The 22656-nt window shown below is 36.9% G+C and overlaps 1 protein-coding gene across 1 annotated transcript; it reads right to left on the bottom strand.

Moving 5' to 3' along the window:
* Nucleotides 1-767: 767 nt before the first annotated feature.
* LOC308652822 (uncharacterized protein C3orf85) lies at nucleotides 768-13204 on the bottom strand (the record flags this gene model as incomplete). The annotated part of the gene is made up of 3 exons (XM_081300889.1): nucleotides 768-836; nucleotides 2410-2543; nucleotides 13156-13204. 3 exons carry the CDS (start codon nucleotides 13202-13204, stop codon nucleotides 768-770), a joined length of 252 nt encoding a protein of 83 aa, XP_081157015.1.
* Nucleotides 13205-22656: the final 9452 nt, after the last annotated feature.

The raw sequence follows: 22656 nt of genomic DNA, 5'->3' as shown, positions 1-22656 counted from the left end.
GTATAGCCCCCAAAACACCACATTGGTTCATGATATTTCTAATACTACATTTTAATATTATACTTTCACCATTCTCAGCAGTATGTTTTGAATGAAGAATTTTCAAAAACATGGGCTTCAACTAGTTTTAGAAAGTGATAAATATTGAAGAAAAGGGGAAGGTAGTAGTTCCATTTGAGATGAATTAAAAAACGAACCTACTCTCTTAAAGAAGAGTAACAGGTAGAGGATAGGAAAGGTAGCAGAATACAACAGTTACTAATAGGGCATTATGTAAAAATGTGGATGTGTAACCGATGTGATTCTGCAATCTGTATATGGGGTAAAATTGGGAGTTCATAACCAACTTGAATCTAATGTATGAAATATGATATGTCAAGAGTTTTGTAATGTTTTGAACAACCAATAAAAAAAAGAAGAGTAACAGAAAGCCAGAGAGTTTTAATGACACTATTTTATTTCGCTTTTGCTTTTCTTTTCTACAAAAGCTCACTTTTTAGTAACTGTTTTAACTACAGCCTTCATTTTAGTTCTTATTTCAAGCACAACAATTTATTGAGAAACTCTAATTCTAGGTCTCTACATGGGATTTCATAATTCTCCTTTCAGCAACTCTATGAGATAGACACAACAAATAACCTAGTAAATGGCACAGATTTGTCTTAGGTCTCCAAAGCCTAGGGTTTTGGCACATGGTCATGCAGACTCCCACCATCTTTGTTCTCCAGCTTTACCCAGTGAAACTCCTTTGCTGGGCCGTAGACATGTTAGAGGTGAAGGTTTGTGTTCAAATAATGCTTTGCAGTTTGTTTCAAGAAAGTCCATGTTTCATGAGCCTGCAACAGAGGTAAACACACGTATGGAAAACACATACTGCTTTGGTGATTCTGATTATCATGCAGATCTTCCTAAAAGGGGAGAAATATGATGGAAGAATTATATCCAATAGCATGTAATTTTCATATTTTCAGTGATCTGTTTGTGGCTTTTTCATGATGCTTGGGCTAGAACCCAGGGCCTCATGCATACTCACAAGCCCTCTGCCACTGAGCTACATCCCCGTCCTTTTTATTTTAAGACAAGGTTTGGCTGGTTGCCCAGACTGGCTTGGAATTTGTGATCCTTCTGCCTCAACCTCCTGAGTTGCTCGGATTGCAATATGCATCACTGCACTGCTATCTATTTGTTTTATGCTCAAATGTGTTGTAGCACTTGTGGGGCTACAGTATGGACCGATATGGGAGTTTTGTTATGTTACAGAATCTGTCTGTTGATTACAGAACTGTTCTACAATCACAGGCAGGAGTGTGCTTGAAAATTTCAACATTCCATAAAGAAGACACAGTCTGCCAGACTCTGTAATTATTTAATTTGCCAAATAAACAAATGTCTTGTTTCAATACTTCTAAATGATGCCTATTGGAGGAAAACAGGCATAAAACTAGATGTGATATTCAAGCTGGTGGTTTTCATCAGCAAATGCTAAGCAGAAACAAGATCATCCTGGTAGAGCAGTTAAGACCCAGCCATGCGAGTAAGGATAGGACTGAGGCTACATGAAAACAAGAACATTCAACGTTTTATAATCTTATACAGCCCTCATGCCTGGTGATGGTGAGAGCCTGATATACATGGAAATAAAAAATAAATAAGTGAATGAAAATTAATGAAATGATTTGTTGTATAGACTTTCCCCCTTTAAATTGTTAAGTTGTAATAGAGAAATTGCGAGCAATTAAAATCCTCAGATAATTTAGCAATTTCATTTGGCTCAGAGTTTCCATGTTTTCTTCCATCAGAAAAGTACACATCAGATAAAACTGGCTAATACAAGTTTCTTCTTTATTTCTCTTGCAGTGGGAATGCAAATGAATAGGAAAATGTACAAAAGCCAAACAAATGAAGGAACAACATAAAAGACCTGGAGAATTATCACAGGGGAAAATTACCCACTGTACAACTGAGAGTAAATGACAATGGACCCACTATCCATCTAGGCAAACATGCAATCATTTATTAAGCCTTGATTGCATAACAGTCATTTTACTAGATCCAAAGGATAATTACCCTCATTGATAAGACATAGACATTACCTTTATAATCTAGATAGGGAAGTTGCATCATGAAAGAATTCCAAAATTTCGAGAGCTATTCACAAAAGAGAGGGACAATTACTTCCTTGAAAAGAATGGGAAGACTTCAAAGAGGAGAGCACACTTGAGCTTGTTTTTTAAGCAAGAGATAGCATGTATTAAGTAAGAGCCACTTTAGGAAAAGGAAAGAGCATATAGCCCAGAACAGTTAGAGAGAAAAAATCGAGCCCAGGCTAGCAGTATGCTACCATCAGCTGATGCCCTGCCAATTTTAAAAGATAAATGGGGAAGGATGATTTGTTTCAAAGAGAAGTACCTGATGAGCCAGTGTGATTCCCCACCCATTGGAACTGTAATCTGGGTCCCAGTAATCTTGCAAGTATACATGTCTTTTGAGACGTAGGAACTGGTTTGCTGGGTCCTCCAACAAAAATGGCGCTCCCAATGCTCCTGCAATTCAGAGTCCAAGAGCATCACATCTTTTAGGGCAATAGTTTACATTTTGATGTTTCCTCTTAATGAGACACAGCTGTGGTCTTTGGAAGTCTGGGTGCCTCAGAAAGAAACTCTGGAAAAATGAAGTCCTGAAGGAGACGGTTACTCCTTTGCCCTTTGTCACTATTACAATGTCACAAATCCAACCTGCATGTAGTTCAGTGCAGAAGCCAGCACAGTGTGGTGGATGAAGAAGGATTTCAGAGTTTCTTTACATGCATGGGAGCCTACAGGCCTGGATTAAAGTTCAAGCTTTATCTGCTCCTTCTGCACCCTTAATTTTTGAAAGTTGCTTGATTACTCTGAGGTTTAGTGTTCTCATGTGTAAAGGGGTGTAATGATAACAACACACCCAAGAATGCTATGAGGACTGGATAAATTAAAGAATATAGGTTACCAGGTTGAAATAAGCCAGCTAACAAATCTTATTCTTGCTTCTCTGGCCCTCTAATATAGATTGTGTCCTTCAATTTGTAATAGACTGCTTCCAAACCTGACTCTGTGGTTTAAATTTTTAATATTCATAGAGCCCTCATTAAATCAAACAAGTTTATTATTTTGTATCTTCTTCCTACCTAGAATTACTGGGGGAGGAATAATAATTTTTGAAACCCAGACTTTCTTAGGATCCTGAAATTTTAACTGTGTATATTGTATTTTCATTCCTAAGTAACACAGAATACTGTTCAAAATCATAATTTGAGTCAATAGTGTTCTCATAATTGCTTCTTACCTATATATGGCAACAATACAATCTATTTTTTATTTGTGATATAGAAGCATCCATTGCAAAATATAATTATAAGTAATATTACATTAGGTATCCTACAGCCTTATAATTAACAGGTTTTGTCGACCAATTCTCTATACAGACAAGCATTATATGAACTATATAAAACTCCCGTTTGTAAGGCAGAAAGTTTAGTTGGGATCAAAGGTCAAAGACACAAAACAGAATAAAGCAACACATGATTTGGTTGTATAGGAAGACCAGGGAAGACATTATTGAGCATCAAGCAGGTGTTTTGGCACGGGCAGGTGTTTTCATGGTTAAGGAAGCTGCTGAACCTTTTTCTTGAAGGCAATATTAGATTTAGTTGGATGGGAGAAGAGGCCATATTATTTATTATAAGCTGGAGGAATGATGTGAGCAAAAGAATTGGTAATCTTTAAGATCAATATCTGGAAATAATGGTGATAGGTGCTAGATAGAAAAGTTTTAAATGTGAACATTTAACTTCAAACTATATTAGTGACAGATGCCATAAGTAATACTTATCAACCAGCATGTCTGCAGAAGCCATCCTCTAGGGTGACTCCCAAAGACCACTGCCTCGTATCCTTGTGCAGCCTTTCTTTCATGTAACAGGGCAACCCCGTGTCACCATAGGACACTGCTGAAATGAAGGAGTATGATTTTGGGGGCTAGGATGTAAGAAAACATTACAGCTTCCATCTTTCCCTGACTTGGTTCATCAGCTCTAAATAAGATGTTGTGTTCTGAAGAGACTCAAGCAGCCCTGAGAGAGACAGGCTCATAGGACAAAAGAAATAAAGCTTTCCACCCACAATTATGTAAGTGAGCCACAGTGGAACCTCATGCTTTTGCTCCAGTCAGATGACTGTAGCCCTCATGGACATCTTCACTGTAACATCATAAAAAAAAAAAAACCCTGATCCAGAACCACAGAAATAAGCCACTCCTAAATACTTGACCTTGAAACTGAAATCATAAATGTTCATCATTTTAAGGTGTTAAGAATTGAGGAAAATAGTTATGCAATAGTACATCATAGTTACAATGCATTTTAAGCATTTACTAATGCCAAGGTAAATTGCTAATCATCAGGGTTGGATCTAGAGTGAGGCAAGTGAGGCCTTTAGGTGTACAAAATCCTAAAAGAAACTCATGGGGTTATGCACATTTTGTGCTCTAAGCCCCTCAATTTTCTTACTCCTCACTCTGATAATCATTGCATGGAAATACAAACAAAAAATAATCCTTACCAATCACTACTGCATGGAAAGATAGGCAATAAATTGCTGATGTCATCAAGGAGCTCACATTACAAAGTTCATGGACAATTAGATCCTCCATAGTGGAGGTGATTAATTCTGATTTTGACATGGAGGTTCATGCAGAAATTGATTTTGAGTTGGTCAGTGGATATATACAGTCTCAATGTCCAGGGGGAAGGGAGTGGAAGCAGAGTGTGTTTCAGGCTAAAAGGGACTGGAGACCCAAGGCGCAGAAGAGTCACTTGAGATCAGGTTCAGGGACTCTCACTTTGCCAATGTGTTTAAAATGTTGGGCTGTGGGACAGACCCAGTGAGAGTGTTGGAAAGTTGAAGCTCCAGCCAGAAGGGTTTTTACTGTCATATTAAGGAGCTTACATGTTATTCTGCAAATATTTAATGATTATTTCTGAACAAGAAGATGATAGGGCCAGATCCAAGAGTTTGAAAACACTTTTAGTGTGATAATATTATCTAAAACATATGTAACATAAGAATTATCATTTAACTTTTGTTGAATGTCTAATTCAGTGGTATTAAGTACTTTTACAATATTGTATATCCATCACCACTATCCACCTCCAGAACCATTTCATCATCCCAAACAAAAACTCTGTACTCTTTAAACAGTAACCTTGTACTCCCTTCAAAGTGCTGGGTAACCACCATTCTCCTTTCTGTTTCTGAGAATCTCTATTCTAGGTACCTCAAATCAGTGGACTCATACAATATTGGTTCACTTAGCATAATGTCCTTAAGGTTCATCCATGTTGTGAGAGAGGGAGCATTCCATTCCTTTTTAAGGCTGGATAATGTGTTGTATGTTTGTATCACATTGTGTTCATCCACTCAGATTCACTCTGAAAGATCCTTTTGCCAGTGATATGGAGGACAGATGGGTAGAGAGCAGAGTGAGGGACACAAGGTTGGAGACTCTTCCAATGACTCTCAATGAGAGATGCTTAATTAGGTAAGTGACAGCAGGGACGGGAAGACAGGATTGATTTGATGAAAATTCAAGGGAATTTTCATTTATTTGCCTGGTATGAGCAAACCAGCACTGGAAGTTTCTGTTTTACCTGAGAGATGCTAATAGGCAACTTTTCAGAATTCTTTTTTTTCTTTTTGTAAAAAAAAGGGGAGGTGGTGTTAGTCACAGTGTTACAATATCTATGTGTGATCCTGTTTCCAAACAAAGAGAGTAGCTATGTGAAGTCAATTCAGTACTGTCAATAATTAATAAATATTTGTGAATAAATGAGGCTTATGATATAATTTCCAGGTAGAAAAAGAAGCTGTATTAATGGCTTGCCATAGTGTTATTTGGAATTACCCCAAAGTAAAACCTATATTCCACTACAATTATTCTGGTGTATGGTACAATCACTATGAAAAAAAAGTACTAGTATGTAAATCTTGGCAAAGAAAGATGCTTTAAAATCGTGCCATGATTGTTTTAAGCTCTAATAATTCTGTCTTTCGTAAATCTTCTATCTTTTGCTCATGGAAAATATTTCACTGATATAATCTTCTATCTCTCTCAAAGGTAAAACTCCTACTTCAGCATTATAGGTCCTACAGGCATCCAATAAATATTAATTGATGGTGATAATAACATCACACAGGAGAGAGACAGAAAGTAGTATTTATTATCTTATATTACAAATGAGAAAATCGACACACAGGGATGAAATGACTCACTCAAGGTCACATAGTAAGTCAGTGGCAGGATTGGAAATAAAATGCAAGTCAGATAGAAGGGCATGCTATTATCCTCTCTGCTTGAGAAATTTCTCCACCCTTTTTCATTTTGCCTAATCAACCTTGAAAGTTAGTGAGAACAAGACCAGGGTTTTGAGTTTGTGAATCTATATAATACTTCTAGGGCTTGAAAACTCAAACCTGAATTTTATTGCTTTGTTGGTTTTTAACTAGGTATTTTTTTAAACATAGTCAATATCAACTAGGTTAATGCCTTTTTATAAAGTTTATGATCATAAGCCATGGAAAATATCTTTCTCTTTTTCTTTCCTACTCCCTGCACAACCTCTTTCTCTTCCTTTTGCATCAGTCCATTTTAATAGGACTTGTCAATGTTCTTCCTAACATTTCAGAAATATCTTCAGTGGAAAATTCCGTACAGTAAAAATAATGCAGTCACATCAGAGTACGGAGCTATTCAGAGTCACAATTCCCCAGGTAAGCCAAGAAGATCCAAGTCTTTTTCTGGCCCTGCTAACGCTTAGCTAGTTCACTGAGCCACTTCTTATTTCTGCACCTGCCTTTCTGTTGTCAAAAGAGGCAGAATTGCATTCTCTCTAAGATCTCTTCTTGATTAATTGTTTTGAACTGGAATGTATTTATGACAAATAGGTGATTAACCAGAAACTCTCTTCTCTGCTTGTTATCATGTTAGTTACATACCAGCATATAGAATAAGCTAAGTGGGCACTATTCCTACAGACAGAAATAAGCAAAGGAGAGTCCAGAATAGACCTTGCCAATAATGAAAGCAAAACAAAGGAAAATGTATTCACATTATGAATAAAGGGCTGAGTGCCCATCCCAAGCTGATGAAGAACCTGTGAATCCTGGAAAGGGCACCTTTAGAAATGGGAAGACACCTAATACTAGCATACTAGCATCACCCAGGAGGGCTGCAAAAGTCTTTAAACTTAATGGTAAAGAAATGACCGAATATTCTATATACTTATGATGAAAATGATACTTGCAGTAGGAGCCACTGCACTAAAAAGACCAGAAAGCCTAATGTGAAACTTCATGTACAGAATTAAAGGCTCTGATAGTAAATTCTGCTTTCTTTCACACACAGGCACTACACTTAAAGTAAATCTCGGGTTCCTTTTTAGTCCTTTGCATACCCTGTCCCTGGAAAGGGCAGTACCTCATTCAACTGATAAATCTGAGAAGCATAACTTGGTATGTCTAATTCAGCTCTTGCTTTTTCCTCTTGAGTGAGCTGCCCTCAGAGGACACTTTCTCTTCTGTTTCTGCAGTCAACAATTGGATATTAAGTTTGCCAAATTTGGATTCAAATCATCCAGCCCTTTATGCACTTTGACTAAGCTACCGTCTTCCAAATTAGCTTTTCTCAGTAGAAAGGAAATAGATTGCCTTATATAATCAGCTTTGGTTCATTTCTCAGTTTGTTAAGAACCAGGAAAATGAAGAGGAGTGTTATCTACTGGAATGAGGGGTGGCTTAGAGAATTCAACAATTGGTTGTCTCAGAGATTCACTAGGAAACAGAGGGAAATTAAAAAAAAAAAAAATGAGCTCAGACCAGAGTACTTTAGCCAGTGGGAACTTGTCATCCCTGGACAGCCATGACTGTGAATTACTTCTCTCATGTAACCTTTGACACTTCTATGTCTTTGAAATAAATGAGATGGATTTAGGAGGGGCAGAAGACATATAGCATCTGCCAGACCTACAGGATAGGTCTACCTCTTGCTACTTCCACTGGGCTCTGGGTGATACTGATATTTGTGGTGCTGATACCTTGTAGTGGAGATGGAGGATAAGCCCCATAGTTCTCCTCAAGTTAAAAAATACTAAGGTACAGGATATCAGAAGTAAAACACCGAGCCTTCAGTAAAAGTGTTTAAGGAATGATTCTTTTTTGCTATTTCAAATGGACAGACTCAGCACCTGCTTTTAGTATGTTTATGTCTTTAAAGAAAAAGTTGAAATACATGCCTAGGAAATCATGTACATACCTAAATTAAGAACTGAAATAAAATATATATGGTCCCTAGCAATTAAGCATAAAAGAGGATGAGGAGAAAAGGAAATACAAATGTCTTGGAATGTAAAATTTTCAAAATGTTCTGTAACTGTAGGAGACATTTTATGATAGTGTAAGAGATTAAAAGAGTCATGTTTAGTTTAATATTTTCTTAGATATAAATATTCTCTGTGTTAACCAATTTTTAAAAAAATAAGGAGACAACTTATCTATTTTTATTTCTCATTCATAAAATTGGTCACTGAATCAGAAGTTTGTGTTGGAAGAAAGGATAATTGTATTTCGTACAATAGGTTCTCTCTTGTTATTTCAATGCAGATAAAAATTGGTGAGACAGAGAAAGAATGGGAGAGAAACAGTTTGGGTTATAAGAGAGAAATGTGAAGGAGAAAAGGAAGACAAGGAAAATAAGAAATAGAAGAGAAATATCGAAAAGGTCAAAGAAAGGATAAAAAAATAGAAGGGAGGAAAAAAAATGACAGAAGATTACAAAGGGTTAAAAACCACTTGAAAAAGAACAGGGCAGAAAGAGGAAGTAAAAAGGACAAAGTGAGTAGACTGAAGGTGACCCAAGAAAGAGAAGGCAGCCCAGCTGCAGGACCAGCTTCTCCGTCCCAGTCTATTCAAGTGTCTGTTAACAGGGCACTTTGGTGACTTAACTTCCAACCCAGACATTTTTGCTTCGTTGACCTTAGAATTACTGATGTGTTGAGAATTTTGAAATGTAACATAAATGAGAATCACTTGAGGGTAACTTAAATCTGTTTTCACTTCTTCTCAACGCCCATGCAATGACATCGGCACTCGTACACCGCCATGCAACTTCTCTGAATAGGCTTTGGGACCTAGCAGGATTTTTTTGTTAGTTTTTAATCCTGTACTCTGGGAACTTCATGACACACGGAAGGCATCATTATATATGATGGAACAGTGACAGCTTCTGGGCCCGTGCCTGTGTGTGTAGATGGGATCCTCCTCTCCACCGCCGTGACAAATGACACCACGTGGGTAGGAAAATAGACAGTATTTCTACAACATCTGGAGCACTCGATGAATCTAGTCATGAACAATGACATTTTTCTCTGATCCAATTATTTCCCAGTTTATTCTCACTAACATTGATCTTAATTCCAACTGAGTAGATAAAATTAAGAACAAAATCTTATAAAATAAACTAAAATTATATCAGGGAATACAGACTCTCCAAGGAATTGGAGGGCTGAAGGGATGGCTAAAAGGAGTTACTCTTCTGGCTGAGGAGAAGGCAAGAGGAGGGACTGAGGTGTTGAAAGTGTCATGGGGAAGAAAACGTGAGCTTAAGAGCCCTTGTCAAAAAGCAAAACTGAATAAAAAATCCTACAAGATAAATTGGCATTAGTTACCAACTAAGTAGTGCAAAACAAGAGCTAGAACTCTGAGGGAAAAACAGACCAAAGACAGTATGTTTATTTATTTTTTCTGTCTACAACCAGAAGATGAACCCACACTTTATGGGTAGATGCAATTGCAGGTCAATAGTGTGGCCATGGACCCCCAAACTGCTTCATATGGGGTCAACTCCAACTGCCAAATCAAGTCAGGAGAACATGGTTGCTGAGGGAAAGAAATCTATTTTTTATTTTAGCAGAGTAGAAATGAAAGCAATCTTAAAAAAATAAAATAAAATAAAAGCAAATTAGAAATAACCAAAAACATTAATTTAATTCTTAATAATGTTCAAAGATTGGTTTACTTAGTGAAATATTTTTCAAATATATTTTCTGTATTTCCTCTTTATGCTTGATTTTAATAAATGCCCTACAGATGCAAAGTGCTGAGTTTAGTACACCTCGCAGCTGTCATTGAAAGTTGTTGGTTAGGTGCTGGTGCTGCTACATTTTGTCAGATAATGTCACACAGCTCCCTAACTATTGCTCTTTTTTGGTGGAACCAAGGCTTATACTGGCTCTACTGCTTTTTCAGGAGGACATCTTGCCTGAGCTCTGATATCTTTTGCATCTCTGGCATTGCAGTGCCAGGAGGAACAGATTGTGTGGTAGAAAGGATGGTTTGCTCTCATAAGTCTTAGATGTGAAAATTTAGATATGTACACAGCATCCACCACTAGTTACTTATGTAGCTTGGTCATGTCACTTTTCTAAGCCCTCAGTTTTTTCTTGGTAAATGGGATGCATCTCACTTGTTTTCAGAATGATCCTGAGAACTGAACTAACATGTAAAGCCTCAGATACATAAAAGGAACTTAGAGTAGTACAATTAACATTTTCCAATTTTACTCTACAAGGCAGTTGTTAACCTAAATGTTCAATGGTGGCATATTAATTTATATTTTCTATTAAATTATGGCACTCGAACTTCTTCTGTGACCAGGGAATCAGTTCCAATGTATCTAAGTTATTATTTTTGAAAAAAAAATCAATAAGATAATTTGGGAGCCTTGTTTATAAATTTAATCACTTGAGTAAGGCCTGTCATCATTTTCAGTTTCAGCAGTCCTTCAGGAAAGTGCATAATGAGACCTTCTCCCCAATGACCTTAAATCAAGTTCTAGAGAAAAGGAATTCATTAGGCAGCTAATGTGACCTGGAGATAACTTTATTTATTTACTTACTTATTCATGGTGGTGCTGAGAATTGAACACAGGGATGCTTACCACTAAGCTATCTCCTTAGCCCCCTTTTTAAATTATTTTTTTAAGATGGGGGTCTCAATAAATTACCAATGCTGGTCTGGAACATGTGATCTTCCTGCCTTATCCTCCAAAGTTGCTGGGATTATAAGCATGTGCCACCACACCTGCCTTGAGAAAACCCATTTTTTAAATATTAAAAGTAAACAAATTCCTTTTCTGGTTATTTTCTTGTGATGAGCAGAAGGGCTCTATCTAGGGAAGTTCAGAGAGCAGGGTCCATTCTTGAAAGAAAAGGGGAGCCCGGCAAAGAAAGTCGAATCAAGCCATTAGTCCCTACTCTAGAGCTATTTGATTTAGAAAATGTCAGACGAACTAGTTGGGGGTGTTTGAAATGAGTCTGCTTATAAAGACTTCAGTCTCCTCAGCCTGCAAGTGGCACAGGCATCTGTCCTAAGCTCTGAAGGGCTAACCCAGCAAAGTAAATATTTCTCTGTGCTTTCTTTCTATTCCCAACTTATATTTTTAAGAACTCCAACTACACAACTTAAATATGTATTTTTTTAAAGTGAAGTCAGTCAAACTAGTTGTCTGGAAGTTCATGTATGCTTGTTTCTGAAAAGGGTATTATTAGAAATTAGGCATTTGCTGTTAAATGGGTGGAACTGCAGAGTGTCACGCTAAGTAAAACAAGCCAATCCCCCCAAACGAATGGCCAGATGCTCTCTCTGATATGTGGATGCTAACACACAATAAGGATGAGGGGGAATAAAAGTTCATTGGGTTACACAAAGGGAAGGGAAGGGAAGGAAGGGAAGGAATAGGAAAGATGGTAGAATGAGTTGCATGTAACTTTCCTATGTTCATGTATGAATACACGACCAGTGAAATTCCACATCATGTTCACCCACAAGAATGGGATTCTAATTAGAGTAAGTTATACTCCATGTATGTATAATATGTCAAAATATACTCTACTTTTAGATAAAACAACAAATTAAAAAATAAAGTATTTTAGGTTTCCTAAGAGATTTGGCAGAAATGTTTTCTTTTGTCAGATACTTCTGACCCTGCAACATTGATAGGGGAATGTGGCCCAGAAGTAATGTGTCAGCTTGCAGACTTCTGCCATTGATCCCTCTGCTGCTGCATGGGTGGGGTGGTCAAGGTAAAGCATCACACCAATAGTTACAACCAGCCCATGACTAACTTCCAGTGTGCTCTCAAACATTCGTTAAAACTGAGCCAGCCTCACTTTTCTCATCTAGAAATGTGGGCTGGATCTATCATTGCATATGCCTTGGTTTAAAATTTTCTAAATCATGTGCAATATTTAAACCTGACTCAAATGCAAAGTGCAATGTTGATGATTACAATTCTTTAATAAAATTATTTCTGTGCTTAGGAATTAAGACTAATCACACACACACACACACACACACACACACACACACACGGCTGTTGCTATCTGTCTGAGGCGTGCATCAAGCAAGATCTAATTTTTTGCATAGGTCTCAAGCTTATCATAGAAGCAGAAATTTATTCTGATTTAAGCATCTTTATCAGAAATATTTATAAATTGTATAGGTTTAACTGAAAGTTAATTTATGCCTTTGTAAGTATTTTCAGTCTGTTACAAAGAAAACAAATGACCACTCAGTTCAACTCTAATACCAACCACAGAATTACCAGGTCAATTTGGCAGCAAATCAGCTGGTCTCTGGTGCCTTCCTTGATCTGCCTCTAAAACGCCACTTCTCTGTGCTGTAGCTCAGAGAAGGTTAATGAATTCATGCTCCCAAAGTACTTTGAGGTCTCCTTATAATGGTATTCTGTATCACTGTTTCTAAAAGATATTTTAAATTTTTCTTTGTTCAGGGACACCAGAGCACTTCTTTGGAGGCAGCAATTAAATTGACTTCTTAGCAAGAGTAACGTGTTAATATGTTAATACATAATTAGGAATTAAATGATCTCACTTCACGATTGACATTAACCTCTTCAAAGCCACAGCATAACACAATTGTTTGATCCCCTCAATGCTTTAGAATGTGTCCACGCATAAAACAGGTTTATTTCTTTTAAAAGTTAAGACGAGTATCAACCCAATAGTTGTAAAAGATACAATAAATGAAAAGGAAATGGACTTCTTACCTATAAGCAATGTGGAACACAGGACTACTTGGAGCATTTTATAGGCCATGATCCTGTTTTGGAAAGAAAAGATTTTTTATTTTAATTTAACCCAGATGAAAGTTTGGGGCATATTGGGTACTATCTAAAAGCATAAAGCATTTGCTCTGTACCTGGAGGCCCTGAAAACTGAAACAAGTCAGAGAAAGACCTTTTCTTGAGCTGGCTGTTTTATATACCTCCACCTTTTTTACCCTTTGGACTTTTTGAACTGACTTTTTATAGACTACTCTTATACGTGTCATTTACTTATTTACTAATGTTACCACCCACATATTTTTTTTAAGATGGAAAAACCAGATCACTCATACATTGCTGGTGGATATTTAAAATAGTACAGACACTTTGGACAATAGTTCAGCAATTTCTTAAAAATTGAAATATGTAATCACTTTCCAGCCCAACAATTGACCCACTGGGCTTTATCTCAGGGAAATGAAAACTTATATGCACAACAACTTTATTAGTAACAAACAAAAACTGAAGATGTCATTCAACACTAAATGATAAATTTGTGGTATATCTATATTATAAATCACTATCAACAATAAAAATAATAACTATTATTTATGAATAGGACAACTTGGAAAAAAATCACAAGGGAATTACATGAGTGAAAAAGGCAAACCTAAATAGTTGTATACACCTGTGGTTCCATTTGTATTAATCTTCTTGAAAACAACACAACTATGGAAATAAAGACTGGATTAGCAGTTGCCAGGGAATAGGGATGAGGGGAAAAGGTAGATGGGTATAGTTAATAAAAGGGAATTATGAGAGATCCTTGTGGTGATGGAACTGTTCTTCATGTGGACTGTGGTGGTGCATATATGAATATAAACATGTGATGAAATTACATAGAACTAAATGCACACATCATACACACACACATGTACATACACAAATGAGTACATGTGGAGCTGAAGTAAACTGAGTAAGACCAATAAATTATACCAATGTTGATATAATTGATATCCTGGTTGTGATATAGTGCTCTAGTTTTGCAAAATGCAGTTAATGTGGAAGGTTCATAAAAGACACATACAATCTCTATGTATTAGGGGGTTTTGTTTTGTTTTGTTTTAAACTGACAATTGAACCCAGGGACATTTAACCATTGAGCTACATCCCAGGCCTATTTTGTATTTTATTTAGAGACGGGGTCTCATTGAGTTGCTTAGTGCCTTACTGGCTGGCTTTGAACTTGCAGTTCTCCTGCCTCAGCCTCCCCAGCTGCTAGGATTACAGGCATGCACCACTGTGCCTGGCTCTGTATTAGTTTTTACAAATGTGTGCAAATCTACATATCTCAAGATAAAAAGTTTACTTAGGAACATTTAACTGCATTGTCAAATTTGTTTATTTCCAACAAATGCACATAATAAATAAAACTAGAACACTACTTCCATTTTTCAAATAATAGCTGTCTCAGTGGCATGATGAGCAGTTAACCAAATAAGTTTATCATCTAATAAAGTTTACTCTTAATATGTGATCATAGGCAAATTGTACATCCATTATCCATCTTATTAAGATTATGCGATCTGTAATGAGTAGCTATAAAGATATAATAAAGTTTTAGTGAATAACTTTTTTGATGCCTACCTTTTAATTAGAAAGGGTGTGTGGAAACCTAGATCTAACCAGCTGGGATTTCTGCCTGCATTTACTGATGGATGAAAGGCTTGGGAAGAAAGACACTGAAAACAAGCCCAGCAAAATCCAGAAATCCTATCCCGTGTGTTCATTTGTACAAAATTCTGGAGGCATAACTGCCATTGCCACAATTCTGTAAGCCCTCTTTGTGTTTTACTTTGTAGAAATGTGAACATTTTAGTTATGTGATGTACTAGAAGAATCACAGAAAAATCATGGGGAAATTAAAAAATAAATAAAAACCTTTAAGGTCATAAAACCAAAAGATATTTTTTTTTTCTTTCCTCTACTTCCATCATTCTTCAACTTGTGGACTTCAAATGAACATTTTCTGGAGGACCAATGGGGCAGGGTTGCTTCCATATCTTTTATCTTACTTCTTTTGCAAAATGGATGGGGTATATAATGTAAACAGAAAATGATAATAGCTATTCTATGAATTTTAAACACATTATCATTTAAACACATTATCATTTAAACTCATTTACTCCTCACAGCCATTCTATACAGAAGATATTAGCATTGTTTTATAGATGAGTAAACCTAGGTCAGAGATTTCCTAACTCATCTAAGGAGTGTTCAGAAATTATAGGGTGAAATTTTGCAACAGAAGTAGAAGGGCTACTTATGCATAGGGGCATAAGCCATACAATTAGATCAATTAGGTGAATGTGACCTCAAAAGAGGCCCACAGTTGAATGTGGCCTGAGCAACTCGGATTTTCAGGGGAGGTATAGAAATAATATATGATCCTTTTTAGGCCAGAAAATGTCCTTCCTGATGAATGAAGCCTTTCCTGACCCCCGGTCAGACTGGATTGCTCTTTCTCATATCTGCATCCTGTAGTAATTAGGCCACATTTCTCGGCATCATAGTGACATATGTAAATTTCAGTATTATTAAGTAGATTGCAAGCTTCCTGAGGGCTGGTATTGCATTTTGCTCCTGTTTGTTTGTCTTCAGTGCCTAGTACAATGGCTGTCATATATAAGCATTATAGAACATGATTGAATCAACTGGTTCAAATTAAACTAAACTGCATTAAAATGAGTCAATATTTTCCTGCACTGGTCTGTCATTTCATAGCCTTATCCAGCTGGCTATAGAAAATGAGTATAAGGTATCAGGTTTGTTTTTATGTTGAGGTTTGGACTTTAAACAATTTTCCCCAGAGATTGCCTCTTTTTATTATATGTGAAAGAAAAAGTTTGGAATCCATGAAAATTGGCAACCTTGATTATAAAGAAATATAAATGCTCTTTGAAATAAAATTGGAACATCTATCTTTGAAAAGCAGAAAGATCAAGTGGACAAATTAATGAAGCTCATCAATGGGAACTGTTTACAACTTTGATGCTTTGTACTTAAAAATCATTAATATGCTATGATACACCTTGATAAGCTCTCATAGTCTCTTCCATATCAATGAAATATAAATGTTAGAAGAAAAATATGTGAAATCACATCCAATAATGTTAAAAGATTTTTTTTAGAGAAGAAAAATAAAGGAAAGAAAAGTTTATCACAAGGAATAAGAAAATTATTTTTTTTTCTGCTTAAAGTCATGCCACTAATACAAGCAGAATCAACAAGCTGCAAGGCTTTGGAGAATGAAGCACTCATTTATAAAAGTCTGATAACAAGTGATGGAGGGCATGGTACAGACTGGCATGACACAACGGGCGTCAGCATCTGTAAGAGGTGGAGGGTCAGCCAGTGCCTTGTGGGAGGAGAACTATTAGTCCTTGTTAAACGTTGCACTGAACTTTCAACTGCATTCAATCTCTTGGAAATGAGCTGGTGATAGCACTTCTTCTTATGTAATTATGTGACATTCTCAAAAAGCTACTCCATGAGAACATTTTACTCTAGCACTGGTAAAGTGGTCATTTAAAAACCAATTTGACTGCAAGTACAGGTTTGCTCTGATTTTTATTCTGAGTATCCTACAACTGAAGGAATATCCCATTCCACCTGGACTTACCAGCTGATTTTTTTAGGCAGAGAATGACACAGCAACCACTTGCTAAGAAGAAATAAGGGTTTCTATAAAGTTTCAAGCTACATGCAGACAGTAGCTCTTTAGAGAGGTACAAGATGTCAGATTCTAACCCAATTGGCATAATGCAGAAATTTACCTTGTAGAATATGGTTTTGTCTTGGAAAGTGGGAGACAGAGATTTTGGGTTCTTTTTTGCTGTTGTTTCTTTTTAGGTCAATTTGTAAGTAAAACAAAGAACAAAAACTTGTTTGGACAAACATCAGGCATAGTCTCTCTTTCCCCTCCACTCAAGGCCACTATTTTCCCTCTTACCACGGTTAATGGAGACTTCATTGCTGCTGTCACCAGCATACAGAAGCATACATCCACCAAGCATTAACTGTAGGAGCAAGATGAATTCAAACAAACTGGCCAAACTTGTATTCATTTTTAGCATGGTTGCTTTAGGTTTAGCAATTTGCTATAGCTTGAGATGTCATAGGTTTAATGTAATTTGGAAATGTAGTTTAAGAATTTTATAATAGACTTCCTTTTTAGCAGATGTAGGTAGCTCAGGGTCTTTGAAAGATGGAACTGGTCCAACCTGATTTCAGGAAGAGGGGGTTTCCCATTATATGGGGACTGATTGTCATCTTAAGAAGTAAGTCACCCATATTATCCAAGGTCCCCTTATCCTCCCTCACTCTCATCCGTTTGCTAATTTGTACATACAACACAGAGGAGCATAAAAATGCAACAAGGAATTCGTGGTCTTATTCTGCAGTTGCTATACATTCATTCAGCAACTACTTATTGGGCACTTCCTATGTTTCTGATACTTTTCAAAATCCATTTATTCTGAACACATTTCATGTGCATTGTTTCAAGAAATAGGGTCACGAAGAGATAATAAAATGGTTTCTAGTGTAGGAGAAAATAATTTCAAGGAAGTTTCCCATTGAGGTGAATTGGAGTTTCTCATAAAAATTCCAGGACAGGAAAGCACAGGTAAAGGTCAATACATCAATCAGGCATCGTTTGGGACTGTCTCAGTGGCGTTTGTGAATAGTCTACCTGTGCACATTAAACATTCTTGGTGTTATTGATGTTCAGTCATTTTAGTGATTTCTATTGATTGTCACTATAAACAAATTGTACTAATTTAAAGATGTGTCATTAATACAAATGTATACTGTTTAGCAGTTTAAGTAAAAATGCCAATCTGTTTTCTGATGTGGCACCGGAATCGCACAGCTTCTTGATTAAGCTTTGAGGCAGCTTTTGCCAAGGCATTATCCTCATTACACACTGAATAATTGATAGTTGACAATATGCGACATTTATTGAGCATCAGCAATGTGCTAGTTAGTTTACAGAGCACAGAACTATCAAGGGGCCCTGCCCAATTGGCTCACTGTCAAGATGCAGTCTGTCATTTGCTAAGTCTTCCATGCTTGGCAAAACTAAAAGCAAAGAAAGCATTTCAGGAGATTCACTGTAGAAGTGAATGGGACCAGATTTTTCTCCACAGGTAGCTCTGTGGGCGTTAGTATTAGTTCCATGGGAAGGCAATCTGTTCCTATGGCTCTGGTAATCTCAGAAGATAAACTTGATAATGTCGTATTGGTTTGAAATAAAGGCTCTTGTCATTTAATGATCTTCTTCTGCTGTAACCTGTAGTTGAGCCTTCACCAGTTGTCACTTTCTCAAACTCAAAATCTAAGAGTATCTGTTTCAGCCTTGTGCATGTAAAAACAACAGTGGGATTCTCCAGGGAAAGGCTTAGCATTTAATGGTTTAAAGCATTGCTTGAAATTCCTGGATCCTTGAGAAAAAGATGGGAGACTTAAGATAGAGCAGAGAGATATGGGAGAGGGCCATGAAAACTGAATGCCATACTAAGAAATGGATAGGGAGTGGGGAGGGTAAACAGTATTCTTTCTGAGTTCTGGATGGGAAGGTTGAAGCAGTTAAAAGGAGAAAATGAAAGATGCATAGCAGCTGGCTGTGAATAGCAGCAATTACTTCTCACTGATTGTTGTAGGGTAGTTGTGTTAGTTTGTTAGGACTGCCATAACCAAATGCCACAGACTGACTGGGTGGTTGCATAATAGAAATTTATTTCTCACAGTTCTGTGGGTTCAAAGTTCAAGAGGTGTTCATAAGTTTGGTTTCCTCTGAGGTCTCTCTTTTTAGCTCCGTTTGGCCATTCTCATGCTGCATCTGCACATGGCTGCTTCTTTGTGTCGTGTGTGTCTCTGGTGAATGTGACCTAATCTTCTCTTTTTATAGGGACACCAGTGATATTGAATTAGGGCTCACCCTAACCATCTCATTGTAAAATAATTCCTTCATCAAAGGCACTTTCTCCAAATACCAGACTCATTCTGAATTATTGAAGGTTGGGATTCTACATTTGAATTTTGAGGGGACACTTTGGTTCAGAACGTAGAATAGAGAAAGCATTAAATTGCAGGCATTTTTTGTTTCTCCCTACTCTTGACTATTGTTTTCCATAACAATTAGGAATATTGGGATGTTTGACAGAGAATATTAGAGGGAAGGAAGAGCCATAGTGAGGGTCTATTTACTGATGGCTGTTTTTACTTTGTGAGATTGCCTTTCTCTCTTGGATAGAACAGAGATTTAAGAAAGACAAGAAGCCTTTCCCACAATCTTCCCTCTCCATCTACCCCGATTCAGTTTCCTTCATAGAAATTCCAAATTTGTGAAATTATTTGTATTCCTGCCACTTTCAATACATTGAGGTTAATGTACAATTTAGTTCCCATTCCCACTGAGATTAACCAATAAGTTGATAGATAATTTTTCATGGAAAAATGATATGTGAGGGCAGGTACAAATGGGCAATATTGAGTTGGGAAACTTGGCAAGTGTTGGTTTCATTTTTAGGAGATTACTCATAATTCACAAATTTCTCATAAGCCCCAAAACAGATTATATAATAAGCATTAAAAGAAGTATTACAGTCACTTTTGTTTATCATCAGTTGTAGTATATTTCTCATGTGAGCCTGAGAATATTATCCTTCAGACTACCCAATCAAACTTGGTGTGTAGTCCAAAGCTCTTGAAATTATTATTATCCCCATACAGAGAATTCCTAGAAGGGATTTTTATAGAGCTTTAACTTTTAATAGAGGTATAATGCTTACAAAGCCCCAGGCCCTTTTAATGCCCCCGGTGCCCTCTATATAAGAGGGGTATCATATTCTCCACAGTTACCATCAGATTTTCTGCTCAGGATTAATGATCCTTTTGGTCACTTAAGATGAAAATTATAGTGCTATAAAAGGTGAGCTTTGGGTAGACAAGTGAGGAGGGGAAGTTCTGCAAGGGAGAATGAGAAAAAGGAAAAGAAATTATAAACCCAGAAAGAACAAGCAACACTAGGACTCAGTCTAAGATAATTAAAGATATTGTGCGTTCTGAATGAGATACTGGCACAAAGATAAGTCCCTCATGGAAGTTGGGATATGTTTGTGCACCAGGAAAGGAAGAAAGAGAAAAGAGGGGTAATCATATGATCGGCTCTATGTTATTCTATCATGCATCTCTCTGTCATGAAGAAAGTTTTGAATTCCTAAGTTGGTAAAATAATGTGGGGCAAAATTTAATAAAGCTATCCAAGTACCTTGAACTTGGAAAAATCATGGCATACACCTTTCTAGGTGAAATTCTGCCAGTGGGAAATTGATAATATTAGGAGTATAATTGATAATATTATAATAATATTACCTCTGGAATTCAAAGAGATTTTTATTATTATTATTATATATGTCCCCTTCTCCACAGGGCCCTGGACCCCATCCAAGCTAGGAAAGTCCAGCCAAGCCTCTGAGTCAGAAGAGCAGGGTAACATCAGCTTCTGACTCGGAACTTCAAAAACTACTTACTGCCCCATTCAGTCCACGCTCAGCAATTCTCTGTCACAACCTATCATTTTTCTCCGAAGTGAAATGAAAGGCTTCATGCCTCGTTGAAGAAATTTCAGGCTACAAATAAAAAGATAGAGTGTTGGGCCGAAGAAGGTAGAGGGTCTCTGACATCACATCACAGGCTCCTTTCCTTTATATGTTGTATTTTTTTTTTTTTTTTACTTTATTGTCATATGATAATTATGGTGGCACAGAGGTAATTAAAACTCAACAATATAATACATCAAACAAAAAGCTATTCCCAAAAAGTGTTATGTAGCTTTGGTTACACACAAACACCAAGCCTGCTCTGCAGTTCTTTTGTTAGAACAGGCTTTGAGCTTATCTCCAGTGACAGAGTTCTGGCAATTGGACATGGGAGTGATGTGACAATAGTAAGAAACAACCAGTGAGCAATTTTATTAAAACAATAGTTTATTTGAATGTCTACAATAAACCAGGCATTTTTCTGGATGTTGTTGTGGTATGATATGAGGTTAAGATAATATAATTATGGGTAAATAATTTTCCCAGACAGAAAAGTATCCTTTGAAGAACATACAGGACAATTTGATTCATTTAAAAGTTCTGCAATTTAGAGTTAGGAAAGAAATTTAAAGAGATATTTCTTTTTGCCACAGCAGGAAAAATGTGCTTATCTTTCCCCTTGGAATTACCAGTGATTCATTCCTTGTCCATAAGTGCTGAGCTCAAAGGTCAACATTCGGATCTTGCTTACATGCGTGAGGGTTTTTTCCCACCTTTGAACTTTTAAAGCAACTTTTATTACGTAGTGCCCCAAAGTTCAATGTGTCTTGTTTTATCAATTTGCATTCTAATAATGCTTCACAGTTGGCTATTTGCAATGGTTATTAAGAGGGTTATGCTGAAAAGATGAAGTAAATTTGATTGAGATTTGGACACATTATTTTCCCTTCATTTCCCATGGACAAATCCTGGGAAATACAATTATCAAAATCGCTGTATTGTCTTTTCAGATGGAAGATGGAGCATAATTCTTGGAAGTCAAGGCACACCATCTCAGTTCAGCATTGGACATCAGTATCTAACTGGGGGTTCTGTGAAGAAATTTTTCTTTACATATTTTTGGCCAATTTTGAAAAATACTAACTTATATCCACAAAGTTTGCATTTCTCCATCTATTTACCTCTATTTCTATCTATCTCCTGGTATCTTTAACCGGATTCTTCGATTTCCGTGAGCGTCTTAGCTTTTTATTTCAGAGGCATACAAGGCTCAATAACTTTACTAACACTTTCCATAGCTCAAAATTATATTTCATTGAAAAATGACAGCCTATTGTTAGCTACTTCCATGGAAGACAGAAAATCTATATATTTATTTTAACTGCATTGACAATTTTCTACTACTTGGGTGTGCTGTTTAATGCTAAATCCTGCCACGCCAAAAATGAACTCATGCTCTTCTAATTTTCAGTTTGATAATTTTTTTTTTGTGACTTGCCAAATATTCTCACCTACAATGCCAGGATTTAAAGCTTAAGAGCATAGAGTCACCTTTGCCCCTTTTTCTTTTCTGCTTTCCTCAGATCCCAAAATAACTGTATCAAGCCACCCGAATTTGTATTCTGCCCATATAATTACTGCTGTCTGCTGATCCCTCTGTTACTCAGCTTTTTGTTGCTGTTACCAACACCTGAGCAAAACAATTTAAAGGAAGAAAGATCTATTTTGGCTCATGGTTTCAGGTACTTCAGGCAATGGTCAGCTTTGGGCCTGAAGTGAGTGAGGCAGAACGTCATGTCGGAAGGGTGTGGTGGAAGAAAGTTGCTCAGCTCATGATAGCCAGGAAGAAGGTACGGGAGGGTCCAGAAACAAGAAATACCCTTCCAAGGCACCTGCCCCC

The sequence above is a fragment of the Spermophilus citellus genome, assembly GCF_964194105.1.
Source record: "Spermophilus citellus genome assembly, chromosome: 7".
In the NCBI taxonomy this organism is placed as follows: Eukaryota; Metazoa; Chordata; class Mammalia; order Rodentia; family Sciuridae; genus Spermophilus; species Spermophilus citellus.
Note: the sequence above shows the minus strand (reverse complement) of the source record. Positions and strands in the feature narration are given on the sequence as shown.